The following is a 16,267-nucleotide window of genomic DNA, read 5'->3' as shown; positions in this document are numbered from 1 at the left end:
AAGAAAGAAAATTTTTCCTCTGCTGAAGATATGATGGTAATTTTTTTTAGGTTTTCGCAAGGCAAATGGGGTTAAGTGGCTTGCTCAAGGCCACACAGCTAAGTAATTATTAAATGTCTGAGACCAGATTTGAACCCAGGTACTCCTGACTCCAGGGCTGGTGCTTTATCCACTGTACCACCTAGCCACCCTGATATGATGGTAATCTTAAAGAACCCTAGAAAATCAACTTTAAAACTACTTGAAACAATGAACAACTTTAGCAAAGTAACTGATTATACAATAAACTCACATAAATAATCAACTTTATATATATATATATATATATATATATACATATATATATGACCAATAAAGTCCAAGAGCAAGACATAGAAAGAGAAATTCATTTAAAATAACTGTAGACAATATAAAATACTTGAAATTCTTCTTCCCAAGACAAACCCAGAAACTATATGAACATAAATACAAAATAATATTCACACAAATAAAGTGAGATTGAAGCAACTGGAAAATTGTCAGTTGCTCATGTTTAGGATGAGTTAATATAATACAAGTGACAATTCTATTTAATTTGAATTACTTATTCAGTGTCATACCAATCAAATCATCAAAACCCTATTTTACAGAGCTAGAAAAGATTTTCAGATGAAGCAATTAAAGCTCTCTCTCTCTCTCTCTCTCTCTCTCTCTCTCTCTCTCTCTCTCTCTCTCTCTCTCTCTCTCCCCCCCCCTCCCCATATACAAATATATTTAGTCAGCTAAAAATTCTTCAAGTGATTATTTATTAGAAAAATGCAAATTAAAACAATTTTGAGGTACCACTTCACACTTAATCAGACTGCCTAAGATGATAAAAATGGAAAATGATCAATTTTGGAGAGGATGTGGAAAATTGGGACACTAATACACTATTGGTGGAGTTGTGAACTGATTGAACCATTCAATAGACCAATTTGGAACTATGCCCAAAGGCTCATCAAACCATACATCTCCTTTGACCATGTATTATCACTACTATATCTATATCCTAATGAAATCATAACGTCCCACATGTCCAAAACTATTCATAGCAGCTCTTTTTTAGCAGCAAAAAAATTCAAAATTGAGGGAATGCTCATCAATTGGGGGATGACTAAAGCAGTTATGGTATATGGATATTATGGAGGACAATTGTTATATATGAAACCATCAGTGACAGGACTTCAGAGAAACCTGGAAAGACTTGCATGATCTGATGCTGAGTGAAATGAGCAGAGCCAAGAAAATATTATACACATTAACAACGACATTGTAAGATGATCAACTAAGTTAGATGTAGCTTCTCTCAGTAGTTCAGTGATCAAGGACAATCCTAAGAGTTGTGTTATAGAAAATGCCACCCACATCTAGAGATAAAACTATGAAGCCTGAATGCAGAGCATAGCATACTACATTCATTTGTTCAACTTCTTTTATGTTTTTTCTTTTTTACTCATGATTTACCCCCCTTAGTCCTAAATCCTCTTTTACAACATGACTTATATGGAAATATATTAAATATGATTGTACAAGTACAACTTTTACCAGATTATTTGCCACCATGGGGAGGGGAGAGGCAAGGGAGGGTGGTAGAAAAATGTGGAACTCAAACTTTCAAGTGGATGAAGGTTGAAAACTATCTGCATTTAATTAGAAAAATAAAATTACTTAAAAAATAAAGAAAACTGTTACTTACGTGGTAAGATTTTTTCAAAATACAGAGCAAGAGTCAAATAGAGGATAATATCAAATATCAACATGAAAAATATGCCTAATAATTGATGTGAGTCTCCAGAGGGGTCAGGGAAAGCAAAACTTCTCACGTTGTAATCCATTCTTATAATCTGAAGTTTTTAAAAAAAATAACAAATTAGGAAAAAATATTGTATTTAAAAAAAGAAACTCTTTTGGCAGTAGGAATTTTAGTTTGCACATTCAATGTTTATCATTAAGTGCTTGCATCACTGGGATTAGTGTCATTACCATCATGACTAGGAGTCACATGAACACAATCAAGGAGAAAATAGACCCAATGAAAAATAGAATTATAGTTTACTTATCAAATTCTATTTTTTCATTATGATTCATTGCAATTTTAAGCATTATCTCTTATACATATGAATTAAGTAACCCTAAGAATATCACTTAAGCTTGTTGAGCCCCAGGCAAGATGTTTCAATGAAGTTACTTGTCAACTGCATAAAAAGAAGAGAGATTCCACACTAATAAAATCATATATCTTCGACCCCTTAAATTCTACACACAGGAAAAAATATTGAAAAGCTAATAGTAGACTAGAAATAAATATTTCAGCATACCTGGATCATTCCAAAAAAGAAGGCAAAGGGACTCAGGAGATTTAAAATCCATTCCAAAGATGTAGGAAATTGTCGATACAATAAAAGAAATCCCAAACCTCCCCAAAAAGCAGTAAGGAGGAATGTGATCAGACCAGTAAGTAGTGGTTCCTTAATCAACACACTCAGCAGGAAAGCTAATGCTATCTGAAGAGAGAAGAAGAGCCTCAGATGAAAGTGAATCTTTGAGAATCCTTAATAAACAACATGCAAGATGAACCATTATATTACAAAACTCATATCTGCTAAGGTCTTATTCTTAGAGTTTTTCTTAGGCAAATGCAGGAAAAATCTAGACAAGGAATGACTGTCCTAAAGTCCTTACTTGACAATATTTGATATTGATTAAAACTAAAGTAGGTAGAGAAACTCTATCTACTCACCAAAGAGAGACCATATAGGAGAAACAGGCTGAATATCACGAAGTAACCAGTCATGACTACCAATTCAGATGTTACGATAACAGTCAGCAGATTTGCCAAAATAAAAACGTAGCCAGCATACAGTAAACCCCAGGAAAGCCTTTGATAAAAATACAGTATGACTTCAATATTACATGGTCAGACAGTTTTTTTCCTACTTTAGATTTGTTAGGAACTGATCAGCAATGATTTCTTAAAACCCATTCTTTCAACAAGTGACTACCAAAAAGAGATGGTAATTATCTTCTTATTGAAGAGAGATAACTCTCTTTATTATAAGGATTATTACTTTAGAGATGTAAGGAACCTCAAAGACTATCTAGTCCAATCCTCCTCATTTTACAAATGAAAAATCTGAGGCCCATGGAGATTAAGTGATTTATTCAGGATTACAAAATTATTAAGTATCAGAATGAGAATTTTAATCGTTACTCTGACTATATAGTCAGTGCTCATATCATCTCTTACTGAGTACAACAGAAATCTTTTCCATTATAAAATAAACTCATTTTGTCTAGTTCAATGAACCTATGAACCTTAACAAAATGCCTATAGCACTCTCAATAAAATCCTTCACTTGTGAGGTGTGTACACACATACAAAGTAATGCTATAAATGTTTTTAATTAATGGAATAAAATGAACATGTGACAGATGTGTTTTATCCTTCCATATAATCACCTAGGGAAGCTATGCACATAACTCTTGAGATGACATTTCTCAAAACATTTATGGAATTCCTCATTTTAACAATTTGCCTTTGAAAATCAGTCCCCTTCTTTACCCCAAATAATACTATGCAGTTTGTTCATTCACCATAAAAATTGGTGAAAAGAATTGTCTTCCCTTCAAAAGTCCAAGAATTTCCATCATAAGGATATTTACAAGAATTTGACATAGGTTCTGAGTGAATTTTTAAAGAGTATTTTGGTCTACAAGTTCATTATAAGTTGAGACAGATCAGATAAAGAACCTTCATTGCTATTTCAAGCATGGATGGGGAATGTAGATATTCCTTTTTTATTTTATTTTTGCAAGGCAAATGGGGTTAAGTGGCTTTCCCAAGGCCACACAGCTAAGTAATTATTAAGTGTCTGAGGTCAGATTTGAACTCAGGTACTCCTGACTCCAAGGCTGGTGCTCTATTCACTGCACCACCTAGCGCCCCAGAAAGTAGATATTCCTACAGGGGAATTATTTATTCGTAGGTTGTTTAAGTGAGCTTAGCCTCCAAGTCATTTCCCACTAACATATGTCGAATAAAGTGTACATTCAAGGAAAAGTAAGAGAGTAAACAGAATTCTTAGATCCTGATAGTATCTATTTAATACATTCAAAGTCTTCCAACAAATTTTCCATTCATGATTTACCCAATACCCTGAAGGTCTCTCTCTAGGTGTTTTAATATTTCATGACTTCTAGTATTACATGGAGGTTTATGTTTTATTTCCTTCTATTATTAACCCATTTCTTTTTCTTTTCTTTAATAAATGTTTTATTTGTTTTCCAATTATATACAATAGTAGTTTCTACCTATCATTTTTGTAAGGTTTAGAATTTTATAATTCTCCCCTCACCTCCCCTAACAGAAGGCAGTCTGATAACCTTTACATTGTTTTCAAGATTGTTTCCATGTTATACATTAATCATAATTGAATGTGTTGAAAGAAAAATCATATCCTTGAGGAAAAAAATAAAATATTAGAGACAGCAAAATTATATAGTGCATAATACAACTTTTTTTTTTAAATTAAAGGTAGTAGTCTTTTGTCTTTGTTTAAATCCCATAGCTCTTTCTCTGGATACAGATGGCATTTTCTGTCACAGATATCCTAAAATTGTCCCTGATTATTGCATTGATGAAATGAGCAAGTCCATTAAGTTTGATCATTACCCCCAGGTTGCTGTTAGGGCATGCAATGTTCTTCTGGTTCTGCTGATCTCACTCAGCATCAATTCCTGCAAGTCTTTCTAGGCTTCTCTGAAATTCCATCCCTCCTGATTTCTAATAGAACAATTCCATAATGTACACACACCACAATTTGTTTAGCCATTCCCCAAATGATGGGCATTCACTCAATTTCTAATTCTTTGACACCACAAGCAGGGCTGTTATGAATATTTTTGTACAAGTGATATTTTTTACACTTTTTCATGATCTCTTCAGGGTATAGATCCAGTAGTAGTAGTATTGCTGGATCAAAGGATATGCTCATTTTTATTGCCCTTTGGGGATAATTCCAAATTGCTCTCCAGAAAGGTTGAATGAGTTCACAGCTCCACCAACAATGTATTAGTATCCCAGATTTCTCACATCCCTTCCTTTCTGGTCATATTGGCCAGTCTGAGATGAAGTGGTACTTCAGAGATGCTTTAATTTGCATTTCTCTAATAAGTGATTTAGAGCAATTTTTCATATGACTATGGATTGCTTTGATTTCCTCATCTGAAAATTGATTTATTGGGTAATGGTTTCTTTTTTTTTAATTTGACTCAGTTCTCTGTATATTTTAGAAATGAGTCCTTTGTCAGAATGTATATAGTTGTAAAATTATATAGTTTGTTTTTAATGATGTTCTTCCTCTTTTCCTTGGTCATAAACTGCTTCCCTTTCCATAGATCTCCTAGTTTGCTTAATAAATTTTTTTGTCTAAATCCTGTACCCATTTTGATCTTATCTTGGTATAGCGTGTGAGATGTTGGTCTAATACAAGTTTCTGCCATACTAACTTCCAATTTTCCCAACAGTTTTTATCAAAGAGAAAGTTCTTATCTCAGAAGCTGGACTCTGTGGGTTTATCAAACAACAGATTACTATAATCATTACCTGCTGTCTCTTTCTACATCTTAGTCAGCACCAGATAGATTTGATGAATGATGTTTTATAATATAATTTTAGGTCTGGTAAGGCTAAGCCACCTTCATTTGCACCTTTTTCATTAAATCCTTTATATTCTTGACTTTTTGTTTCTATATATGAATTTACTTACAATTTTTCTAGCTCATTAAAGTAATTTTTTGGAAGTTTGATTGGTAAGGTACTAAATAGTTTAATTTACGTAGAATTGTCATTTCTATTATATTATCTCGGCCTACCCATGAGCAGTTGATATTTGTCCAGTTATATAAATCTGATTTTGTTTATATGAGAAGTGTTTTATAGTTGTTGTCATAGAGTTTCTGAGTCTGTCTCAGCAGGTAGACTCCCAAGTATTTTATATTGTTTGAAGTTACTTTAAATATGATTTCTTTTTCTAGCTCTTCCAAATGTACCTCACTAGTAATATATATAAATACTGAGGATTTATGTGAGTTTATTTTATGTCCTGTGACTTTGCTAAAGTTGCGAATTGTTTCTAGTAGTTTTATTTGAATTTTTAGGATTCTCTTGTCATAACATTCACCATGTTATCTGCAAAGAGTGAGAGCTTTGTCTCTTCCTTCCCAATTCTAATTCCTTCAATTTCTCTATCTTCTCTTATTGCTGAAGCTAAAATTTCTAACACAATATTGAATAGTAGTGGTGATAACAGGCATCTTTGTTTCACCCCTGATCTTATTGGGAATGCCTCTAGCTTATCCCTATCACATGTAATGCTTGTTGATGATTTCAGATAGATACTGCTAATCATCTAAGGAACAATCCATTTATTCTTACATTTTCTAGTGTTTATAGTAGGAATGGGTGCTAAATTTTGTCAATGGCTTTTTCAGCATTTATTGAAATTATCCTATGATTTTTGATAGGTTTGTTATTGATATAGTTAAGTATACTAACTGTTTTCCTAATATTGAACCAACCCTGGATTCCTGGGACAAATCCTGCTTGGTGATAGTGTATTATCCTAGTGATAATGTGTTGCAATCACTTTGCTAAGAATTTTTTAGGTTTTTACATCCATATTCATTAGGGAGATAGGTCTATACTTTTCTTTCTCTGTTTTGACTCTTCCTGGTTTAAATATCAGCACCATATTAGCATCTTAAAAGAGTTAGACAGAGTTTCATTTTTATCTATTTTTCCAAAGAATTTATATGGAATTGGAACCAATTGCTCCTTTAATATTTGTGAGAATTCACTTGTGAATCCATCTGGCCCTGGAGATTTTTTCTTTAGGGAGTTCAGTAACGGCTTGTTGAATTTCTTTTTCTGAGATAGGGCTATTTAGGTATTTAATTTCCTCTTCATTTAACCAACTTATTTTTTTTAAATATTCATCTATTTTACTTAAATTTTCAAAATTTATTGGCATATATTTGGGCAAAATAATTCTGAATTGTTACTTTTATTTCCTCCTAATTGGTGGTGAGTTCCCACTTTTCCTTTATGATTCTATCAATTTGGTTTTCTTCTTTCTTTTTTTAATCAAATTAGCCAGAGGTTTATCAGTTTTTATTTTTTTTTCATATAACCAACTCTTGGTTTTATTTATTAGTTCAATAGTTTTCTTTCTTTCAATTTTATTAATTTCTTCTTTAATTTTTGAATTTCTAATTTGGTATTTAATTGGACGGGGTTTCACTTTGTTCTTTCTCTAATTTTTACTTGCATGTTTAGTTCATTGATTTCCTCTTTTTCCAAGTTATTCATGGAAGCATTTAAAGATATATAATATGTCCTCTGACAATTGTCTTGGCTGTATCCCATACATTTTGGTATGTTCTCTCATTACTTTCATTATCTAGGATGAAATAATCAATTCTTTCTAGAATTTGTTGTTTGATCCATTCATTCTTTAAAATGAAGTTATTTAGTTTCCAATTAGTTTTAGGTCTAACTCTCCATAGCCCATTATTGCATGTGATTTTTATTGTATTATGATCTGAGAAGGATATATTCACTTTTTCTGCCTTTTTGTAATTGATTATGAGGTTTTTATGCCCTAGTACATGGTCAATTTTTGTGTAAGTAGCATGTATTGCAGAAAAAAAGTATATTCCTTTCTATCCCCATTCAACATTCTCCAAAAGTCTATCATGTCTAAATTTTCTAATATTCTATTTGCCTCCTTAACTTCCTTCTTGTTTATTTTATGGTTAGATTTAACTAAATCTGAGAGTGGAAGGTTGAGGTCTCCCACCAGTAGAGTTTTGCTGTCTATGTTTTCCTGTAACTCATTCAACTTCTCTTCTAAGAATTTGGATGCTTTACCATACATATTTAGTATTTAGCATACATATTTAGTATTGAAATTGCTTCATTTTCTATAGTACCTTTTAGGAGGATGTAGTTTCCTTCCTTATATATCTTTTAATGAGATCTCTTTTAGTGGCTGCTTTGTCTGAGATAAGGATTGCTACAACTGCTTTTTTCACTTCAGCTGAAGCAAATATATTTCACTTCAGCCTTTTACGTTTACTTACTCTCTCAGTATATATATATATATATCTGCTTCAAATGAGTTTCTTGTAAGCAGCATATTGTAGAATTCTTTTTTTTTAAATCACTCTGCTATTTGCTTACTTTATATGGGAGAATTCATCCCATTCACATTCAGAGTTATAATTATTAACTCTTTATTGCCCTCAATGATATCTTCCTTCTCTTTATATTTCCCCTTTTTTTTTCACTTTATCCATATCCCCCAGTATTCTGTTTCTATATACCACCTCTTTCAGTGAGTTTATCCCCTTACATCTAATCCCCCTCCATTTCTTTCCCCTTTCCCTTTGCTTCTTCTTCCTTCCCTTCCTTCTGTTAGTTCCTCTTTTCCTCCCTCCCCCTCCCTTTCCCTTTTTAATACTTGAAAGATAAAATAAGTTTCTTAACTGAGTGAGTGTGTATTAACTCTGAGCCAAATCTGATGAGAGTAAGATTCAGGCAGTTCTAACCTCCTCCCTTCTTCCCCTTTATTGTAATAGATCCTTTATACCTCTTTATGTAAAGTGATTTACTCCATTCAATCTCCTCCATCCTCCCTTCTCTTTACTGTCCCCCCATTGTAAGGAGATATTGCTTTTAAATCATTCTATCAGACTCAAAGTCACACTCATGAGTGTCCATTACTTCTGGTTAAGTATATCTCTCTAATAGAGTTACAAAGTACAAATTTTCTATTTAGCTCTGGTGTTTTCATCAGGAAAAGTTGGAAGGCTATTTTGTTAAATGTCCTTCTTTTCCCCTGGAAGAGAAGGCTCGGTTTTGCTGGATAGTGAATTCTTGGCTGCATTCTTTGCTCTTTGTAATATCACATTCCAGGCCCTTTGATCTCTTAATGTTGATGCAGCCAGGTCCTATGTAATCTTTACTGTGGCTCCTTGGTATCTAAATTGTTTCTTTCTGACTGCCTGCAGTATTTTTCTTTTATCTGATAGTTCTGGAATTTGGTCACAATATTTCTTGGTGTTTTCATTTTGGGATCCCTTTTAGGAAGGGATCAATGTATTCTTTCAATTACTATTTGGCCCCCTAGTTCCACGATATCAGGATAATTTTTCTTCACTAAATCCTGAAATATTGATCCATACTTTTTTTTTTTGTCTTCAAGGTTTTGAAGAAGCCCAATGATTCTTAAGTTGTCTCTCCTGGATCTATTCTCTAGGCCTGTCATTTTGCAAATGAGATATTTTAGATTTTCTTATATTTTTTTATTTTTTTTGGTTTTGTTTAGTAGATACTTGCTGTTTCATGAAGTCATTGGTTTCCACAGATTCCAATCGTTTTTTAAGAGAAGAATTTTCTTCATTTACCTTTTGCAACTCCTTTTCCATCTAGTCAATTCTATTTTTGAAGGAGTTTTCCATTTGCCCAATTATATTTTCCAAAGATTTGGAAAGGTTGTTAATTTTCTCTTACATTTCTTTTCCCACTTTTTCCAATTGTTTTTTTAAACTCCTGGATCTCTTCTAAGAAGTCTTTCTGGGATAGAGATCAATTCATATTCTCCTCAGATCTAGCTCTCTCTGAGTTAGGATCTTGGAATTCAAGGTAGCTTTTGATGGACCTCACCCTTTCCAATGGCTTTTCTTCATTTTCTTAGCATCTTGTGTTTGCGGAGGGGCTAGTTCGCAGACTTTTGGAGTTGAAATCCCTAGAGGCTTAGTTCAGTGGGTTTACTAACTCCAAGTGGGTCAACCAGTAAGGGATGCTAGATACTTTTTCTGGAGTGTCTCTGACCTTGATTTGTGGCTCACTCCCTTGGCCATGGGAAGTAGGTGGAGCAGTAGAGTCTGGATTATCCTCGAAAAATGTGCCCTCAGGTTATATAGTTAATCTCCTTATTATCAACTCAGTACTGAGAGAGATCTGCTGCCCACTCCTGATCCTGGGGGTGGGGGAGGAGTTGTTACTGTTTTCTGGGAAGAGTCACTTTCTCCCACAGGGATGGAGGGGGAGGACTTAACTGAAAACCAGGAGATTCCACTGAAAATACAAGGCTTATGGCCTTGGTCTTCCAGACAGCTGAGCTGACTGAATTGATGTCCAGCTGTACTCTGGAACTCTCAAGTCCACTGTGCTGGGACTTTCCCCACAGCCTTGCTAGAGCTCTCCTGCCTGCCACTTACACAGTCAAAGCTTCTGTGGCTGTTCTCAGGTTAGTTCCCAAGTCTCACCATGCCACCTAGGTTTGCTCTCTGCTCTCTGCCCCTGGTTCATGCACACTCCCCTGAGACAGGCCTTCTTGGTTGGTGTTCTTCTAGGTTCTTTTTCTGCATGTTGTGGATCCAAATTCTGTTAAGAAGCTTGATTCATATTAGTTCTGAGGGAAAGCCAGGAGATCTTAGCACAGTGCCTAGCTTCTTTCCACCATCTTTCCTCATTTCTTTTTCTAATTTCATTTTTCCCTTAGCCATGGTAATGATTTCCTTTTTTGTTTGTTGGTTTATCAAAGAAAGACTTTATTTATTTTGAATTTTACAATTTTTTCCCCTAATGTAACTTCCCCCCCACCACAGAATGCAGTCTGTTAGTCTTTACATTGTTTCCATGGTATACATTGATCTAAATTGAATGTGATGAGAGAAATCATAACCTTAAGAAAAAAATAAAGTATGAGATAGCAAAAATACAAAAAAATCATAGGATAACCTTTTTTTTAAATTAAAGGTAATCGTCTTTGGTCTTTGTTCAAACTCCACAATTCTTTCTATGGATACAGATGGTATTCTCCATATGGATGATTTCTACCACATCTTGCATTCATCTGTATGACCTTTTCCCCATAATATTTTTTAAATTGTAGTGGACCATAACCATATATTACATTCATGTGTAAGAGAATATATATAGTACAGATTCCTGCTAGACCCTTGTATCACTATGTCCTGATATTCTTGTTATTCTGTTTTCTCCCATATTGCTGAGCCTTACTCAGAATGTGTAAAAAATATTTCATCTCTTCTAGGAGAAAAACAAATCAATTCATTAAATGTCATAAGACCCCACTTCCTATGCAAATAGGTAGGCATGGATACTAATTAAATGGCAGGAATATATTTTTTAAAAGTTACCAATATGTTAAATGAATGAAATTTAAATAATAATCCTAGAAAACAAGAACTATGGCTAGTTAGCTCCAATCTTCCATTAATTCATATTATTTTAAAGCAAGAAATATAACTTACCAGAAAGCTGAATCCCAGAGGCCCATTATTGTCATATATTTCTTAGTTTTTTTTCTTTCTCTTGTAACATTGAGGCATGCAAAATATATCATTGGGGAGAAAGAAATTAAGTAGATTGCATTGATGAGGTTCCCAAGCAGTTCAGGGTGGGGAATGAAAGGAAGCACTTTCATTTGTATGGCATTGATTGACATCAGCTGCTCCATCACAGAATGGTTTGTTGTGATCTAAAATTACATATTAACACACAAAAAAAATCAATCTGGTAAAAAAATATGAAGATTGTCCATTTTTTTCTTTAGTAATTACAAGTGTTATATTCTTTAATAATTAAGCATTTTGGGCATAGGCTATCCTTAACACTGTCTAATAAAAATATTCAGCAGACACTGATTAGTATCTTCTTATTATAGGCCACTGGGTAGACAAAGACAAAACCAACATGATGTTTGCCTTTAAATTGTTTTCTTTGGGGAGACAGGGAAAGAATAGATTATGACAGGGATGGTGATAGGGTGGGAAGATAGAGAGACAGATCAATTTAGGAATAGTATAGGGGGAAAACTTTTATGGGAACAGGGGAATATCTCATAGAATTGCTTAACCTTGAGGGAAGAGAAGAATTTTGAAAGGCAGAAAGGGGGGACATACATTTTGTCAAATGTATTCCAGATGTGGGAAAAAAACCTGTGCAAACACAGGAGCAAGAAACTGTATAAGAAATTTGTGGAACAGCTAGCAGTCAAATTTCACTGGAACACAGCTTACATGAATAAACATGATACATGGCTTGGAGAAAAATTATAAAATGTCTTTATGCTATGGGGTGGTTAGGTGGCACAGTGGATAGAGCACTGGCCCTGGAATCAGGAGTACCTGAGTTCAAATCCGGCCTCAGACACTTAATAATTACCTAGCTGTGAGGCCTTGGGCAAGGCACTTAACCCCATTGCCTTGCAAAAACCTAAAAAAAAGTCTTTATGCTAGAATGAGAAATCGAGGTTTCATCCTGGAAGCAATAGGAATTAGAGAGTAAGAAAAATTACATGGTTGGGGCAGCTAGGTGGCACAGTGGATATAGCATGGACCCTGGAGTCAGGAGAACCTGACTTTAAATCCAGTCTTGGAAACTTAATACTTATTTAACTATGTGACCTTAGGCAAGTCACTTAACCCCACTGCCTTGCCAAAGAAAAAAGTAAGTGGCATCATTAAAGTGTAATTTATATCAATCATTAGGACTCTTAAAATTTGATACGTACTTCTATTATAGCAGAATTAATGGCAGCTTGAAGAGCAACAAAACCCATTTTCCAATATGTGTCAAGTGAACAACTGATCCCTTCAAAATTGTCTCTACAATGTTCTTTAAAAAGAAGAAGAAAAAAATCATTATGAGATTGAATTACATCAGAAAGAGGCATTTTACACTGAAACTGTGGAGAACCTTTTCTATATGACAAAAGGAAAGGAATGAGCATTTATATAATGCTAGGCACTGCGCTAAGCTTTCTTATAATATTTTCTTATCATTAACCATGAAAAGCAATGCTATCATTATTCTCATTTTATAGTTGAAGAAACTGAGGCAGAAAGAGATTAAGTGATTTGCTTGGGGTCACACAGTTTAAGGTCTCAGGGTGGATTTGAACTCAGGTCTTGCTGACTAGGCCCTGTGCTCTCACCATTATGCCACTGTCTGCCTCTGATTCAACTTATATTGTATAAAACAATTTTATCATGTTCAGGTATTTTATGCGATAAAATATGTTAATATGATCAAAAGCAAAATAGTGTGATTCTTTTCAGGGTTTTAATGAATTCTGAATTCTTTTGGGACACAGAGTTAGAAAATGCATGTAACTGAGACCATTTAATGAATTTACATTGTTTGATAAAGAGGCCTAAGTTTCATTATTAAAAGTTGGGGGTAAGGATATTTTTATAAGAAAGTGGGAAATCATAAAGCATGTATATGATAAAATTTTCAAATTTTAAAATAAATCAATTTGGTAGAACTTCCCTGTCCATATGTTCCTTCCAACAACTTTTTCTCCTTTGACCAACTTGATCAATTTTTTTTAGTTCTGAATTTAAAAATTAAAAAACAGAGTATTTTTTACATGCACAGTAGAACACATGCAACAAAAGGATTCTATATGATACTATGTGTATACATTTTATATAGTTTTCTTCTCTTAAAAAGGTATATAATAAATTGCACATATTACTTAAAAAATTTATCTGTCCTTCCTTATGAACACACTTCTCTTTGGCACATTTTTAAAAGTGTTTCAATGATCCTCTTCTTTTTTTGGTAATATTATTATTGCTATCCTTGTCCTCCCCTCCCTAAAATTTCTCCCTCAACTAAAAACTGAGGAAAAAGAAAAAAAGGGGGGGTGTCTTGTAAAAAGGAAAGTAAAATTAAGTAAAATGAATCATGTTCATATTCAAAAATGAATGTCTCATTCTGCACCTGTGTTCATCACTTCTTTGATGAATCAGATGAAATTATTCTGCATAAGCCCTCCTGGAGACATGATTTATTGATCTGGATCTTTTGAAATTGCTTTACTTTAGTGTTATTTTCCTTTGTAAATTATTCTCTTGTACTACTCACTTCACCATGTACCAGTTCATATTATTCATAATCCTCTTCCTTTCTCTTCACTTCCCTCTATTTCTATACTATTCTCATTCATACCAATTATGAGAATAATCACTAGTGTCTATATAGCACTTGTAAGTTTGCAAAGAACTTTATAAATATTATCTCATCTTACAACAACCCTGGGAAGTGGATGGAGTTATCACTATTTCATAGTTGAAGAAGGCTTGTCCAGGATCAACAACTAGTAAATGTCTTAGGAATTAGTCTGCACATGTTTTCCTGACTCCAGATCTAGGGCTCCAGCTACTAGAGCTCCTACCTGTCTTTACTATAAAAATCTTTTCTACATTTTTGTATTCCTGTTATCCTCTATGCAAGTAGATACAAATTTTAGTAGCATTAAGTTAGGTAGCAAAAGAAACAATACTGATAGAAAATACCACGTGATTCTCAAAGGACTATTTAAAATACCACCTAAATGTGAGTCTTTTATTTATATATTTTATTATTTCGATTTATAATATATTATTTATAATTTTATTATATTATATTATTTTCTATATTGTTTCATATTTAATTATATCATATTTTGATATTTTATGTTATATTATATCATATATTCATTATATTTTATATAAATTATAGAAGTTGAATTTACTATCTTTATAAACAGATGTTCTTTTGGTAATAATATCATTGTATGCTTTTTGGGTAAATAAATGTTTTGACTTATCAATTACTAAGTCTTTTTTATGAGGGAAATCTAGTTTGGTATCTTACACTTCTCAAGGTACCAGTATGCTATCATTTTGTAGGAAGGAAGGAAGGAAGGAAGGAAGGAAGGAAGGAAGGAAGGAAGGAAGGAAGGAAGGAAGGAAGGAAGGAAGGAAGGAAGGAAAAGAAAAATTAGTAGATATTCCAAAATGAGAAATTTGCTTCTTTCTAGGGGTTATATGTTACAGATTCAATTTCAGAGAATTATGGCAAATAATACTTGATCAAAATTACAAAGAAGAAAAAAAAGGTTGAAAATGCAAGATCATGCAATCAAAATTCATTACTATGACAATGAAAATATGAAAATAGCATAGAAATAGAAAGACAAAGGAAATGCTTACTAAGGTTAACCTGATTTTCTCAGATCTTATCATTTATATAGGTCTATCAGGAGAATATAATAAAGTTAGAAAGGAAAATAAATATATTTAATAGGAACTTGTTTACTGAGAATTATACTTTTATAGTGAGACATTCTTTATTTCCATAAAAATACATTCTATTTGAGTTTAAGAATGGGATGCACATTGTACATTTATGTTGTTGATATCATCACTTTCATATTCTTCATCCCCTCATAATTCTCCCTGATTTATGAAAAAATAGTCACAAGGTCAGAATAATTAGTCAAAGGGAAAGTCACCTGAATATTCATGATTTTCCTTTTCATGTGGAATTCTGTCTTCCCATGATTTCAACTCATATGAAAACATATCATGAAAAATGATGCCAAATGATTTATAATATTCATACATTTCTTTTTCATCTGTGATCCCAGTAATATTTATTCCTGCCATGCACAAGGAAAAATGGCTATTAAAATGATTAATTGGTATCCAAGTAATTTAACTCAAGTTCCTCAATATAAGAATTAACTAAACTGTAAAGAAGATTCAGAAATAGCAGCATGGACAAAGTGGCATTTTTAATCACCTAGAAATTATATTAACACTTTAGTAAGGTGTTTTGTCTCTCTATGCCCTTTAATTGAACCACCTTTGATCTTAAAATATCATTTGAGACTATTTGAAGTATATCTCTAAAAGCATAGAGGAAATAATATAAAGATGAGGTCTAATGGAGCCAATCACTCTTTCACCTTAACCCCACTTAGCTTAGACATCTTTATGAGGTGAGAGCAGTTTTGACTAAAGTTAAATGATTTATTTTATTATTATAATAAATTTGGAATAGTGTTAAAATGAATATCTTTTCATCTGAAATAGTTGTGAGTCTATATATAGTTGTAAAAATGATATATTCTTATAACTTCTCCACTGGTGTACATCCAAATATCTAAAGAGAGGAAATTTTTTCTTAGCTCTTACATCCCCATTCTTGTAATACTTGCCTATTCACTTATGCCTCCCTCCTTTCCCCCCTAGCTCCAGAGATGAAGCAACTTGTACATTTCAATTTTTAACATTAAATTCAGCTTCATTCATCACTTGGAATGAAACCCACTATGGGAGAGATTCAACTTGTGTCAAAAAGTCAATGACTTTTTATCAT

The 16,267-nt window shown here is 33.1% G+C and overlaps 1 protein-coding gene across 4 annotated transcripts in view; it reads right to left on the bottom strand.

Annotated features, from left to right (window-relative positions):
- LOC141514162 (ATP-binding cassette sub-family A member 10-like) overlaps nucleotides 1-16,267 on the bottom strand; it is a 122,937-nt gene that overhangs the window by 90,295 nt on the left and 16,375 nt on the right. For 2 of the 4 annotated variants that reach the window (XM_074224705.1, XM_074224706.1), the window contains exons 4-9: nucleotides 15,399-15,545; nucleotides 12,627-12,730; nucleotides 11,365-11,591; nucleotides 2,762-2,900; nucleotides 2,340-2,525; nucleotides 1,718-1,865 (exon numbers count right to left, since the gene is read on the bottom strand). In XM_074224705.1, coding sequence (XP_074080806.1) covers nucleotides 1,718-1,865; nucleotides 2,340-2,525; nucleotides 2,762-2,900; nucleotides 11,365-11,591; nucleotides 12,627-12,730; nucleotides 15,399-15,545 — 951 coding nt within the window. Of the gene's footprint in view, nucleotides 1-1,717; nucleotides 1,866-2,339; nucleotides 2,526-2,761; nucleotides 2,901-11,364; nucleotides 11,592-12,626; nucleotides 12,731-15,398; nucleotides 15,546-16,267 lie in introns of those variants that run through there. The other 2 variants (XM_074224707.1, XM_074224708.1) reach the window with 2 other exon arrangements.

The sequence above is a fragment of the Macrotis lagotis genome, chromosome 2 (assembly GCF_037893015.1).
Source record: "Macrotis lagotis isolate mMagLag1 chromosome 2, bilby.v1.9.chrom.fasta, whole genome shotgun sequence".
In the NCBI taxonomy this organism is placed as follows: Eukaryota; Metazoa; Chordata; class Mammalia; order Peramelemorphia; family Peramelidae; genus Macrotis; species Macrotis lagotis.
This window is presented reverse-complemented; position numbering and strand designations above follow the sequence as displayed.